General features: G+C 62.1%; 1 protein-coding gene across 1 annotated transcript in view; it reads right to left on the bottom strand.

Annotated features, from left to right (window-relative positions):
• The window catches only part of SPECC1L (sperm antigen with calponin homology and coiled-coil domains 1 like), a 37510-nt gene that overhangs the window by 5169 nt on the left and 17085 nt on the right, over nucleotides 1-15256 (bottom strand). Inside the window, exons 10-13 of the mRNA XM_075568449.1 lie at nucleotides 12703-12793; nucleotides 12372-12458; nucleotides 10070-10229; nucleotides 5807-5909 (exon numbers count right to left, since the gene is read on the bottom strand). Of these exons, the coding sequence (XP_075424564.1) occupies nucleotides 5807-5909; nucleotides 10070-10229; nucleotides 12372-12458; nucleotides 12703-12793 (441 nt within the window). The remainder of the gene's footprint in view (nucleotides 1-5806; nucleotides 5910-10069; nucleotides 10230-12371; nucleotides 12459-12702; nucleotides 12794-15256) is intronic.

The following is a 15256-nucleotide window of genomic DNA, read 5'->3' as shown; positions in this document are numbered from 1 at the left end:
ACGTGCGCAGACCACACACGGATACTGTCCGACTATACGTGCGCAGACACACACACGGATACTGTCCGGCTGTACGTGCGCAGACACACACACGGATACTGTCCGGCTGTACGTGCGCAACACGGATACTGTCCGGCTGTACGTGCGCAAACACACACACGGATACTGTCCGGCTGTACGTGCGCAGACACACACGGATACTGTCCGGCTGTACGTGCGCAGACACACACACGGATACTGTCCGGCTGTACGTGCGCAGACACACACGTATCTGTCCGGCTGTACGTGCGCAGACACACACGGATACTGTCCGGCTGTACGTGCGCAGACACACACACGGATACTGTCCGGCTGTACGTGCGCAGACACACACACGTATACTGTCCGGCTGTACGTGCGCAGACACACACGGATACTGTCCGGCTGTACGTGCGCAGACACACACACGGATACTGTCCGGCTGTACGTGCGCAGACACACACACGGATACTGTCCGGCTGTACGTGCGCAGACACACACACGGATACTGTCCGCTGTATGTGCGCAGACACACACACGGATACTGTCCGGCTGGGCAGGGGGTCCCAAACACAACACATTACCAGCGCATTAACTGGAGGAGCACAACAAAACCAACCGTGTTTGCGCGGTTTGTAGGGCAGAGACGCAGACTTACACCACGCTCCCTGCACCGGAGAGAGCTTACACACCACGCTCCTGCACGGAGAGCTTACACACCGACGCTCCCTGCACAGGAGAGAGCTTACACACCCCGCTCCTGTACCGGAGAGCTTGCACACCACGCTCCCTGCACCGGAGAGCTTACACACCACGCTCCCTGCACCGGAGAGAGCTTACACACACGCTCCCTGCACCGGAGAGCTTACACACCACGCTCCCTGCTCCGGAGAGCTTACACACCACGCTCCCTGCACCGGAGAGAGCTTACACACCACACTCCCTGCACCGAAGAGCTTACACACCACGCTCCCTGCACCGAAGAGCTTACACACCACGCTCCCTGCACCGGAGAGCTTACACACCACACTCCCTGCACCGAAGAGCTTACTCACCACACTCCCTGCACCGGAGAGCTTACACACCACACTCCCTGCACCAAAGAGCTTACACACCACGCTCCCTGCACCGGAGAGAGCTTACACACCACGCTCCCTACACCGGAGAGAGCTTACACACCACGCTCCCTGCACCGGAGAGCTTACACACCACGCTCCCTGCACCGGAGAGCTTACACACCACGCTCCTGCACCGGAGAGCTTACACACCACGCTCCCTGCACCGGAGAGCTTACACACCACGCTCCCTGCACCGAGAGAGCTTACACACACGCTCCCTGCACCGGAGAGAGCTTACACACCACGCTCCCTGCACCGGAGAGAGCTTACACACCACGCTCCCTGCACCGGAGAGCTTACACACCACGCTCCCTGCACCGGAGAGCTACACACCACGCTCCCTGCACCGGAGAGCTTACACACCACGCTCCCTGCATCAGAAAGCTTACACACCACGCTCCTGCACCGGAGAGAGCTTACACACCACGCTCCCTGCACCGGAGAGCTTACACATCACGCTCCCTGCACCGAGAGCTTACACATCACGCTCCTGCACCGGAGAGAGCTTACACATCACACTCCCTGCACCGGAGAGCTTACACACCACACTCCTGCACCGGAGAGCTTACACATCACGCTCCCTGCACCGGAGAGAGCTTACACATCACGCTCCCTGCACCGGAGAGAGCTACACATCACGCTCCCTGCACCGGAGAGCTTACACACCACGCTCCCTGCACCGGAAAGCTTACACACCACGCTCCCTGCACCGGAGAGCTTACACACCACGCTCCCTGCACCGAAGAGCTTACACACCACGCTCCCTGCACCGGAGAGAGCTTACACACCACGCTCCCTGCACAGGAGAGAGCTTACACACCACGCTCCCTGCACTGGAGAGCTTACACACCACGCTCCCTGCACGGAGAGCTTACACACCACGCTCCCTGCACCGGAGAGAGCTTACACACCACGCTCCCTGCACCGGAGAGCTTACACACCACGCTCCCTGCACCGGAGAGAGCTTACACACCACACTCCCTGCACCGGAGAGAGCTTACACACCACGCTCCCTGCACCGGAGAGCTTACACACCACGCTCCCTGCACCGGAGAGAGCTTACACACCACACTCCCTGCACCGGAGAGAGCTTACACACCACGCTCCCTGCACCGGAGAGAGCTTACACACCACACTCCCTGCACCGGAGAGAGCTTACACATCACGCTCCCTGCACCGGACAGCTTACACACCACACTCCCTGCACCGGAGAGAGCTTACACACCACGCTCCTTGTACCGGAGAGAGCTTACACACCACACTCCCTGCACCGGAGAGAGCTTACACACCACTCACTCCTGCACCGGAGAGAGCTTACACACCACGCTCCCTGTACCGGAAAGCTTACACTATTACGTGCTTGTGTTATTGATGCAGATTATATTTGATCAAATATAGACACATTTTCCTGCTTTATACAGTGATTCTCTCCTCTCCGTAGCTCCCCAGAAATATATCGTCTTAATGTTTATTAGGACAGTAGAGAATTGCAGCGGTTTCCTCATTTAGGGGAAAATCTTCTCGCGGTCTCATCATTTCATGTGTGATGAGTTGTAAAGAGAAAACGCAAAAATGTTGACAAGTACATATTTCTCCCAGCCCCCGGGGGAGGGGTGGGGGTCACTGCTCACTGCTGGAGGGGGGAGGGGGGAGTGAGGCACTGCCGGAGGGGGGGGGTGTGGGGGAGGCGAGGCACTGCCGGAGGTGGGGGGGGGAGCGAGGCACTGCCAGAGGGGGGGGGGGAGCGAGGCACTGCCAGAGGCGGGGGGGGAGCGAGGCACTGCCGGAGTGGGGGGGGTAGCAAGCACTGCCGGAGTGGGGGGGGGGGGGCGAGGCACTGCCGGAGGGGGGGGGGGGTGAGCGAGGCACTGCCGGAGGGGGGGGGGAGAGCGAGGCACTGCCGGAGGGGGGGGGGGGGGAAGCGAGGCACTGCCGGAGTGGGAGCGAGGCACTGCCGGAGGGGGGGGGGGGAGCGAGGCACTGCCGGAGGGGGGGGGGGAGCGAGGCACTGCCGGAGGGGGGGGGGGAGCGAGGCACTGCTGGAGGGGGGGGGGGAGCGAGGCACTGCCGGAGTGGGGGGGGGGAGCGAGGCACTGCCGGGGGAGGACGCTGCAGAGACAATTATTTCATGTTGGCTCAGACTCCATCGCCTGGCAACTTATTATTGGGAATGTCACTGCACATTTCCCCCCTAAATATCAGCATAAGTAAAGCTTGTCCTGTTATCACGCCACGCTTACACAGAGGCCTAAAACACACTGCGTGTCTTCTCTCCCCCCCACCCTCCTGAAATGCGTGACGCATCTCCCCCCTCCAAAATTGACTGCACGGGCAAACCCCCCCCCCCCCCATCCATCCTGAAAACGTGCCTCCCTCCTCCCAAAACACAGCACGCGTCGCCGACCCCATTCTCAAACACGCTGCGTACCTGCGTGCTACCCGCCTCTCAGACTGACGCTCAGCGGCGCAGTGTGTGTGGGACCCGGGAAACGCAGCAGCTCTGTGTTCCCCTTCCGTTCTCTATTTCCTAATCCTAATTACAGGGACGGGACCTGTGTGATTCTGAGACCTGGTGAAGAACGCACAAGCGCCCCCCCCACCCCCCCATTATAAGCTGGAGAACAGACTTCTGCTCCGGGGTGACAGTCTCTTCTCCCCCCCCCCCTCATGAGACCCAATCTCCCCCCATCTCTCCAGCGCTGCTCCCATGACACATGTGCTTTCCCACCCCAGCGCTGGTCCCGTGAGACACGTGATCCCCCACAGCTCTGCTCCAGTGACACATGCTCTCCCACAGCTCTGCTCCCGTGACACGTGCTCTCCCACCTCTCCCACAGCTCTGCTCCCGTGACACGTGCTCTCCCACAGCTCTGCTCCCGTGACACGTGCTCTCCCACAGCTCTGCTCCCGTGACACGTGCTCTCCCACAGCTCTGCTCCCGTGACACGTGCTCTCCCACAGCTCTGCTCCCGTGACACGTACTCTCCCCACAGCTCTGCTCCCGTGACACGTGCTCTCCCACAGCTCTGCTCCCGTGACACGTGCTCTCCCACAGCTCTGCTCCCGTGACACGTGCTCCCCCCCCACCTCGCCAGTGAAGTGTTTGATTCCCCTCTCCCCCAGATCAATGTCCTCACTGGTTATTATAGGAAACAGACACTGTCACTTGTGGCTCGGAACATCCCTCTGACACGCAGCTGAATGCACAGGAAACCGGCTCAATTCTTACACCCTGATCTCTTCCAATCCCCTCCTCACCCCGACTCCTTTCAAGGCCGTAAGTGATGAACCCCTTATCGCCCCTTTCACTGCGAGAATTACTTCTATGTAATCAAGAGTGCCCCAGTTACGTAAAGACTGGTCTCTGAAGTGGGACTGTGTGTTTTTAACTCGCGATGCTTGAGGAAATAGGTTCTCTTGTGCCTTTAATTCCCCCACAGCCTCTGCCAGCCCGGGCACCTGCCCCCTAAGCCTTGGAGATACCCAGGGGTGGGCACACGCCAGGCCAGGGATCGGAGACGGGCAGTGCAATGCACCCGCTGTGTCTCTGTTTATGACAAGGAGCCGTCTCCAATTCCTTCCTGCGGACAGATGGGACTGCAGGTATCCCAGTAACAATCCTTCATCCGCTCCCAGGAAAGAGTGCTGCCTAATAACCCAGGATCTAATTCACCAGCCCGACGATCTGCCCACGCCTGCCAAGGGTCAAACCCACACTTACATAATAACCCCTTCACAGCCAAGAGGCAGACATGAAAAGATTAATGTATCGTGTGTGTGTATAACAGGACAGGCCTTACCCCTGCAGTGTATCCTGTGTGTATATATAAACAGGCCCGGCCCTCCCCGCGCACTGTAAATAAATAGGCCCGGCACTCCCCGTACAGTATATCCTGTATGTATAACAGGACAGGCCTTCCCACTACAGTATATCCTGTGTGTATATATAAACAGGCCCAGCCGTCCCTGTGCAGTGTACCCTGTGTATATAACAGCCCCGGCAGTGTACCCTGTGTATATAACAGCCCCGGCAGTGTACCCTGTGTATATAACAGCCCCGGCAGTGTACCCTGTGTATATAACAGGCCCAGCCCTCCCCCTGCAATGTACCCTGTGTATGTAACAGCCCCGGCAGTGTACCCTGTGTATATAACAGGCCCGGCCCTCCCCTTGCAGTGTACCCTGTGTATATAACAGCCCCGGCCCTCCCCCTGCAGTGTACCCTGTGTATATAACAGGCCCGGCCCTCCCCTTGCAGTGTACCCTGTGTATATAACAGCCCCGGCCCTCCCCTGCAGTGTACCCTGTGTATATAACAGCCCCGGCCCTCCCCCTGCAGTGTACCCTGTGTATATAACAGCCCCGGCCCTGCCCCTGCAGTGTACCCTGTGTATATAACAGCCCCGGCCCTGCCCGTGCAGTGTACCCTGTGTATATAACAGGCCCGGCCCTCCCCCTGCAGTGTACCCTGTGTATATAACAGCCCCGGCCCTCCCCCTGCAGTGTACCCTGTGTATATAACAGCCCCGGCCCTCCCCCTGCAGTGTACCCTGTGTATATAACAGCCCTGGCCCTCCCCCTGCTGTGTACCCTGTGTATATAACAGGCCCGGCCCTTCCCCTGCAGTGTACCCTGTGTATATAACAGGACAGGCCCTCCTCCACACTCGCCTGGTATCCCTCCGTCTTCTTCTGACACCACTTCAACAGAGCGTTGCGCTTGGAACCCCCGTACTCCCGGGCGAGTGCCGATAAGGGGTCTTTCCTCTCCTCCCTACAGGGCACAACGTATAGAAACTCACACACCTACCAGTGTCACCCCGCCCGGGTGGGACAGTCCTAAGGGGACACACCGTCACCCCGCCGGGGTGGGACAGTCCTAAGGGGACACACCGTCACCCCGCCGGGGTGGGACAGTCCTAAGGGGACACACCGTCACCCCGCCGGGGTGGGACAGTCCTAAGGGGACACACCGTCACCCCGCCGGGGTGGGACAGTCCTAAGGGGACACACCGTCACCCCGCCGGGGTGGGACAGTCCTAAGGGGAGACACCGTCACCCCGCCAGGGAGGGACAGTCCTAAGGGGACACACCGTCACCCCGCCGGGGTGGGACAGTCCTAAGGGGACACACCGTCACCCCGCCGGGGGAGGGACAGTCCTAAAGGGGACACACCGTCACCCCGCCGGGGTGGGACAGTGCTAAGGGGACACACCGTCACCCCGCCGGGGTGGGACAGTGCTATGGGGACACACCGTCACCCCGCCAGGGTGGGACAGTCCTAAGGGGAGACACCGTCACCCCGCCAGGGTGGGACAGTCCTAAGGGGAGACACCGTCACCCCGCCCGGGGTGGGACAGTCCTAAGGGGAGACACCGTCACCCCGCCGGGGTGGGACAGTCCTAAGGGGAGACACCGTCACCCCGCCGGGGTGGGACAGTCCTAAGGGGACACACCGTCACCCCGCCGGGGTGGGACAGTCCTAAGGGGACACACCGTCACCCCGCCCGGGTGGGACAGTCCTAAGTGGACACACCGTCACCCCGCCGGGGGAGGGACAGTCCTAAGGGGACACACCGTCACCCCGCCCGGGTGGGACAGTCCTAAGGGGACACACCGTCACCCCGCCAGGGGAGGGACAGTCCTAAGGGGACACACCGTCACCCCGCCAGGGGAGGGACAGTCCTAAGGGGACACACCGTCACCCCGCCCGGGTGGGACAGTCCTAAGGGGACACACCGTCACCCCGCCCGGGTGGGACAGTCCTAAGGGGACACACCGTCACCCCGCCGGGGTGGGACAGTCCTAAGGGGACACACCGTCACCCCGCCGGGGTGGGACAGTCCTAAGGGGACACACCTTCACCCCGCCGGGGTGGGACAGTCCTAAGGGGAGACACCGTCACCCCGCCCGGGTGGGACAGTCCTAAGGGGACACACCGTCACCCGCCGGGGTGGGACAGTCCTAAGGGGACACACCGTCACCCCGCCGGGGTGGGACAGTCCTAAGGGGAGACACCGTCACCCCGCCAGGGTGGGACAGTCCTAAGGGGACACACCGTCACCCCGCCGGGGTGGGACAGTCCTAAGGGGACACACCGTCACCCCGCCGGGGTGGGACAGTCCTAAGGGGAGACACCGTCACCCCGCCGGGGGAGGGACAGTCCTAAGGGGACACACCGTCACCCCGCCGGGGTGGGACAGTCCTAAGGGGACACACCGTCACCCCGCCGGGGTGGGACAGTCCTAAGGGGACACACCGTCACCTCGCCGGGGTGGGACAGTCCTAAGGGGACACACCGTCACCCCGCCAGGGGAGGGACAGTCCTAAGGGGACACACCGTCACCCCGCCGGTGTGGGACAGTCCTAAGGGGACCCACCGTCACCCCGCCGGGGTGGGACAGTCCTAAGGGGACACACCGTCACCCCGCCAGGGTGGGACAGTCCTAAGGGGACACACCGTCACCCCGCCGGGGTGGGACAGTCCTAAGGGGACACACCGTCACCCCGCCCGGGTGGGACAGTCCTAAGGGGAGACACCGTCACCCCGCCAGGGAGGGACAGTCCTAAGGGGAGACACCGTCACCCCGCCAGGGTGGGACAGTCCTAAGGGGACACACCGTCACCCCGCCGGGGTGGGACAGTCCTAAGGGGACACACCGTCACCCCGCCAGGGGAGGGACAGTCCTAAGGGGACACACCGTCACCCCGCCGGGGGAGGGACAGTCCTAAGGGGAGACACCGTCACCCCGCCAGGGTGGGACAGTCCTAAGGGGAGACACCGTCACCCCGCCGGGGTGGGACAGTCCTAAGGGGACACACCGTCACCCCGCCCGGGTGGGACAGTCCTAAGGGGACACACCGTCACCCCGCCGGGGTGGGACAGTCCTAAGGGGACACACCGTCACCCCGCCCGGGTGGGACAGTCCTAAGTGGACACACCGTCACCCCGCCGGGGGAGGGACAGTCCTAAGGGGACACACCGTCACCCCGCCCGGGTGGGACAGTCCTAAGGGGACACACCGTCACCCCGCCAGGGGAGGGACAGTCCTAAGGGGACACACCGTCACCCCGCCCGGGTGGGACAGTCCTAAGGGGAGACACCGTCACCCCGCCAGGGAGGGACAGTCCTAAGGGGAGACACCGTCACCCCGCCAGGGTGGGACAGTCCTAAGGGGACACACCGTCACCCCGCCGGGGTGGGACAGTCCTAAGGGGACACACCGTCACCCCGCCAGGGGAGGGACAGTCCTAAGGGGACACACCGTCACCCCGCCGGGGGAGGGACAGTCCTAAGGGGAGACACCGTCACCCCGCCAGGGTGGGACAGTCCTAAGGGGAGACACCGTCACCCCGCCGGGGTGGGACAGTCCTAAGGGGACACACCGTCACCCCGCCCGGGTGGGACAGTCCTAAGGGGACACACCGTCACCCCGCCGGGGTGGGACAGTCCTAAGGGGACACACCGTCACCCCGCCCGGGTGGGACAGTCCTAAGGGGAGACACCGTCACCCCGCCCGGGTGGGACAGTCCTAAGGGGAGACACCGTCACCCCGCCAGGGAGGGACAGTCCTAAGGGGAGACACCGTCACCCCGCCAGGGTGGGACAGTCCTAAGGGGACACACCGTCACCCCGCCGGGGTGGGACAGTCCTAAGGGGACACACCGTCACCCCGCCGGGGTGGGACAGTCCTAAGGGGACACACCGTCACCCCGCCGGGGTGGGACAGTCCTAAGGGGAGACACCGTCACCCCGCCCGGGTGGGACAGTCCTAAGGGGAGACACCGTCACCCCGCCGGGGTGGGACAGTCCTAAGGGGACACACCGTCACCCCGCCGGGGTGGGACAGTCCTAAGGGGACACACCTTCACCCCGCCGGGGTGGGACAGTCCTAAGGGGAGACACCGTCACCCCGCCCGGGTGGGACAGTCCTAAGGGGAGACACCGTCACCCCGCCGGGGTGGACAGTCCTAAGGGGACACACCGTCACCCCGCCGGGGTGGGACAGTCCTAAGGGGAGACACCGTCACCCCGCCAGGGTGGGACAGTCCTAAGGGGACACACCGTCACCCCGCCGGGGTGGGACAGTCCTAAGGGGACACACCGTCACCCCGCCGGGGTGGGACAGTCCTAAGGGGAGACACCGTCACCCCGCCGGGGGAGGGACAGTCCTAAGGGGACACACCGTCACCCCGCCGGGGTGGGACAGTCCTAAGGGGACACACCGTCACCCCGCCGGGGTGGGACAGTCCTAAGGGGACACACCGTCACCTCGCCGGGGTGGGACAGTCCTAAGGGGACACACCGTCACCCCGCCAGGGGAGGGACAGTCCTAAGGGGACACACCGTCACCCCGCCGGTGTGGGACAGTCCTAAGGGGACCCACCGTCACCCCGCCGGGGTGGGACAGTCCTAAGGGGACACACCGTCACCCCGCCAGGGTGGGACAGTCCTAAGGGGACACACCGTCACCCCGCCGGGGTGGGACAGTCCTAAGGGGACACACCGTCACCCCGCCCGGGTGGGACAGTCCTAAGGGGAGACACCGTCACCCCGCCAGGGAGGGACAGTCCTAAGGGGAGACACCGTCACCCCGCCAGGGTGGGACAGTCCTAAGGGGACACACCGTCACCCCGCCGGGGTGGGACAGTCCTAAGGGGACACACCGTCACCCCGCCAGGGGAGGGACAGTCCTAAGGGGACACACCGTCACCCCGCCGGGGGAGGGACAGTCCTAAGGGGACACACCGTCATCCCGCCGGGGTGGGACAGTCCTAAGGGGACACACCGTCACCCCGCCGGGGTGGGACAGTCCTAAGGGGAGACACCGTCACCCCGCCGGGGAGGGACAGTCCTAAGGGGACACACCGTCACCCCGCCGGGGGAGGGACAGTCCTAAAGGGAGACACCGCTGGTCCTCCGTCTTCCTGTACCTGATGCGGTTCCGGGTGGTGGGAGTGACGGATGCGGTGGGGGAGGTTGATGAGAGGGACATCTGTGGAGAGGGCGACGTCATCGTCATCAGGGGAGAGGCAGAGCCTCCGTCTGGCACTGTGATGTCGCGTTTCAGCTCCTCGCTGCTGCGCCGTGACACTGGGGGAGACAGCCAATAAGAGTTATTCAGGTCCCCTGCCGGCTAACGACTAAATCAGGTAAGGGGGGCGGCATTAGGGAGTATGTAAGGGGGGTGGTATTAGGGAGTACGCAAGGGGGGCGGCATTAGGGAGTACGCAAGGGGGGCGGCATTAGGGAGTACGCAAGGGGGGCGGCATTAGGGAGTACGCAAGGGGGGCGGCATTAGGGAGTACGTAAGGGGGGGGCGGTATTAGGGAGTACGTAAGAGGGGGGCGGTATTAGGGAGTACGTAAGGGGGGGGCGGTATTAGGGAGTACGTAAGGGGGGCGGCATTAGGGAGTACGTAAGGGGGGCGGCATTAGGGAGTACGTAAGGGGGGCGGCATTAGGGAGTATGTAAGGGGGGTGGTATTAGGGAGTACGCAAGGGGGGGCGGCATTAGGGAGTACGCAAGGGGGGCGGCATTAGGGAGTACGCAAGGGGGGCGGCATTAGGGAGTACGCAAGGGGGGCGGCATTAGGGAGTACGTAAGGGGGGCGGTATTAGGGAGTACGTAAGGGGGGCGGTATTAGGGAGTACGCAAGGGGGGCGGTATTAGGGAGTACGCAAGGGGGGCGGCATTAGGGAGTACGCAAGGGGGGCGGCATTAGGGAGTACGCAAGGGGGGCGGCATTAGGGAGTACGTAAGGGGGCGGTATTAGGGAGTACGTAAGGGGGGCGGTATTAGGGAGTACGTAAGGGGGGCGGCATTAGGGAGTACGTAAGGGGGCGGTATTAGGGAGTACGTAAGAGGGGGCGGTATTAGGGAGTACGTAAGGGGGGCGGCATTAGGGAGTACGTAAGGGGGGCGGCATTAGGGAGTACGTAAGGGGGGCGGCATTAGGGAGTACGCAAGGGGGGCGGCATTAGGGAGTACGCAAGGGGGGCGGCATTAGGGAGTACGCAAGGGGGGCGGCATTAGGGAGTACGTAAGGGGGCGGTATTAAAGAGTACGTAAGGGGGGCCGGTATTAGGGAGTACGTAAGGGGGGGCGGTATTAGGGAGTACGTAAGGGGGGCGGTATTAGGGAGTACGTAAGGGGGGCGGCATTGGGGAGTACGTAAGGGGGGCGGCATTGGGGAGTACGTAAGGGGGCGGTATTAGGGAGTACGTAAGGGGGGCGGCATTAGGGAGTAGGTAAGGGGGGCGGCATTAGGGAGTACGTAAGGGGGCGGTATTAGGGAGTACGTAAGGGGGGCGGTATTAGGGAGTACGTAAGGGGGGCGGTATTAGGGAGTACGTAAGGGGGGCGGTATTAGGGAGTACGTAAGGGGGGCGGCATTAGGGAGTAGGTAAGGGGGGCGGTATTAGGGAGTACGTAAGGGGGGCGGCATTAGGGAGTACGTAAGGGGGGCGGTATTAGGGAGTACGTAAGGGGGGCGGTATTAGGGAGTACGTAAGGGGGGCGGTATTAGGGAGTACGTAAGGGGGGCGGCATTAGGGAGTAGGTAAGGGGGGCGGTATTAGGGAGTACGTAAGGGGGGCGGCATTAGGGAGTACGTAAGGGGGGCGGTATTAGGGAGTACGTAAGGGGGGCGGTATTAGGGAGTACGTAAGGGGGCGGTATTAGGGAGTACGTAAGGGGGCGGTATTAGGGAGTACGTAAGGGGGGCGGTATTAGGGAGTACGTAAGGGGGGCGGCATTAGGGAGTACGTAAGGGGGCGGTATTAGGGAGTACGTAAGGGGGGCGGCATTAGGGAGTACGTAAGGGGGGCGGCATAAGGGAGTAGGTAAGGGGGGCGGTATTAGGGAGTACGTAAGGGGGGCGGTATTAGGGAGTACGTAAGGGGGCGGTATTAGGGAGTAAGTAAGGGGGGCGGCATAAGGGAGTAGGTAAGGGGGGCGGTATTAGGGAGTACGTAAGGGGGGCGGTATTAGGGAGTACGTAAGGGGGGCGGCATTAAGGAGTAGGTAAGGGGGGCGGTATTAGGGAGTACGTAAGGGGGGCGGTATTAGGGAGTACGTAAGGGGGGCGGCATTAGGGAGTACGTAAGGGGGGCGGTATTAGGGAGTAGGTAAGGGGGGCGGTATTAGGGAGTACGTAAGGGGGGCGGCATAAGGGAGTACGTAAGGGAGGTGGCTAGTTCGGGTGAGGTGGGGAAGGGGGGTGTCAGGCTTTACCGGAGATGGATTTGGTGCTGTCCATGGCTGGCACCCTGGGTAACGAGGAGGCAGCCCTGCTGCTGGATGAGCTTCTCAGGAGGTGCTCTACAGAGAGTAGACAGGAAGGGGTTAAAACCCTCCCTCCCAGAACTCCTGGTGCATCAGATGACACATGTAGGGACTGTGGACCCTCCTATCTGTGCCCCCCCAGTGGTACCAGAGCTGTCTGACCGTGGGTACCGGTCCGAGTGCACCCATACAGGGCCGTGGGGCCTTATTAACTCCGGTAAAGCCAGAGGGCTGCGTGATCGTCCAATCAGAAGCGTGCATTCCGAGCCGCGATACGCACCCTGCACAGGGATGTCTGCGTAGCTGGGTCTCTTCTCCGACAGGCCCGGTAAGGACTTGGCGGCAGATATGGGCCCACTGATGGAATGTCTCTGCAGAGAGAGGAGAGGGGCAGGAGGGAAAGAGAAGGGTGAAGGGAACTCCCCACTTCCACCACCGCGCTGAAGACCGCGCATTGCACGGAACACCGATACAGACGTGCGCGCAGCATCGCACTGCAGAGGAACGCAGACTAATACAGACACGCACAGCATCGCACTGCAGGGGAACGCAGACTAATACAGACACGCACAGCATCGCACTGCTCCGATACAGAAACGTGCACAGTATCGAAACGCAGACCGACAGACACGCACAGCATCGCACCGAAGGGGAACGCAGACTGAGACACGCACAGCATCGCACTGCAGAGGCACGCAGACAGACACGCACAGCATCGCACTGCTCCGATACAGAAACGTGCACAGTATCGAAACGCAGACCGACAGACACGCACAGCATCGCACCGAAGGGGAACGCAGACTGAGACACGCACAGCATCGCACTGCAGAGGCACGCAGACAGACACGCACAGCATCGCACTGCTCCGATACAGAAACGTGCAAAGTATCGAAACGCAGACCGACAGACACGCACAGCATCGCACCGAAGGGGAACGCAGACTGAGACACGCACAGCATCGCACTGCAGAGGCACGCAGACAGACACGCACAGCATCGCACTGCTCCGATACAGAAACGTGCACAGTATCGAAACGCAGACCGACAGACACGCACAGCATCGCACTGCAGGGGAAAGCAGACTGAGACACGCACAGCATCGCACTGCAGGGGAAAGCAGACTGAGACACGCACAGCATCGCACTGCAGGGGAAAGCAGACTGAGACACGCACAGCATCGCACTGCAGGGGAAAGCAGACTGAGACACGCACAGCATCGCACTGCAGGGGAACGCAGACTGAGACGCACAGCATCGCACTGCAGAGGCACGCAGACCGGCACAGATACGCACAGCATCGCACTGCAGGGAAACGCAGACCGGCACAGATACGCACAGCATCGCACTGCAGGGGAACGCAGACCGGCACAGATACGCACTGCAGAGGAACGCAGACCTGCACAGATACGCACAGCATCGCACTGCAGGGGAACGCAGACCGGCACAGATACGCACAGCATCGCACTGCAGGGGAACGCAGACCGGCAGATACGCACAGCATCGCACTGCAGAGGAACGCAGACCGGCACAGATACGCACAGCATCGCACTGCAGAGGAACGCAGACCGGCACAGATACGCACAGCATCGCACTGCAGGGGAACGCAGACCGGCACAGATACGCACAGCATCGCACTGCAGGGGAACGCAGACCGGCACAGATACGCACAGCATCGCACTGCAGGGGAACGCAGACCGGCACAGATACGCACAGCATCGCACTGCAGAGGAACGCAGACCGGCACAGATACGCACAGCATCGCACTGCAGAGGAACGCAGACCGGCACAGATACGCACAGCATCGCACTGCAGAGGAACGCAGACCGGCACAGATACGCACAGCATCGCACTGCAGAGGAACGCAGACCGGCACAGATACGCACAGCATCGCACTGCAGAGGAACGCAGACCGGCACAGATACGCACAGCATCGCACTGCAGAGGAACGCAGACCGGCACAGCATCGCACAGCATCGCACAGCATCGCACAGCATCGCACAGCATCGCACAGCATCGCACAGCATCGCACAGCATCGCACAGCATCGCACAGCATCGCACAGCATCGCACAGCATCGCACAGCATCGCACAGCATCGCACAGCATCGCACAGCATCGCACAGCATCGCACAGCATCGCACAGCATCGCACAGCATCGCACAGCATCGCACAGCATCGCACAGCATCGCACAGCATCGGAACGCAGACCGGCAGATACGCACAGCATCGCACTGCAGAGGAACGCAGACCGGCACAGATACGCACAGCATCGCACTGTAGAGGAACGCAGACCGGCACAGATACGCACAGCATCGCACTGCAGAGGAACGCAGACCGGCAGATACGCACAGCAGCGGAACACAGACCGGTAGATACGCACAGCATCGCACACTAGGGGAACGCAGACCGGCAGATACGCACAGCATCGCACTGCAGAGGAACGCAGACCGGCACAGATACGCACAGCATCGCACTGCAGAGGAACGCAGACCGGCACAGATACGCACAGCAGAGGAACGCAGACCGGCAGATACGCACAGCATCGCACTGCAGCGGAACGCAGACCGGTAGATACGCACAGCATCACACTGCAGAGGAACGCAGACCGGCACAGATACGCACAGCATCGCACTGCAGAGGAACGCAGACCGGCACAGATACGCACAGCATCGCACTGCAGAGGAACGCAGACCGGCACAGATACGCACAGCATCGCACAGCAGAGGAAAGCAGACCGGCAGACACGCACAGCATCGCACTGCAGCGGAACGCAGACCGGTAGATACGCACAGCATCGCACTGCAGAGGAACGCAGACCGGCACAGATACGCACAGCAT

The sequence above is a fragment of the Ascaphus truei genome, chromosome 13, assembly GCF_040206685.1.
Source record: "Ascaphus truei isolate aAscTru1 chromosome 13, aAscTru1.hap1, whole genome shotgun sequence".
Lineage (NCBI taxonomy): Eukaryota > Metazoa > Chordata > Amphibia > Anura > Ascaphidae > Ascaphus > Ascaphus truei.
This window is presented reverse-complemented; position numbering and strand designations above follow the sequence as displayed.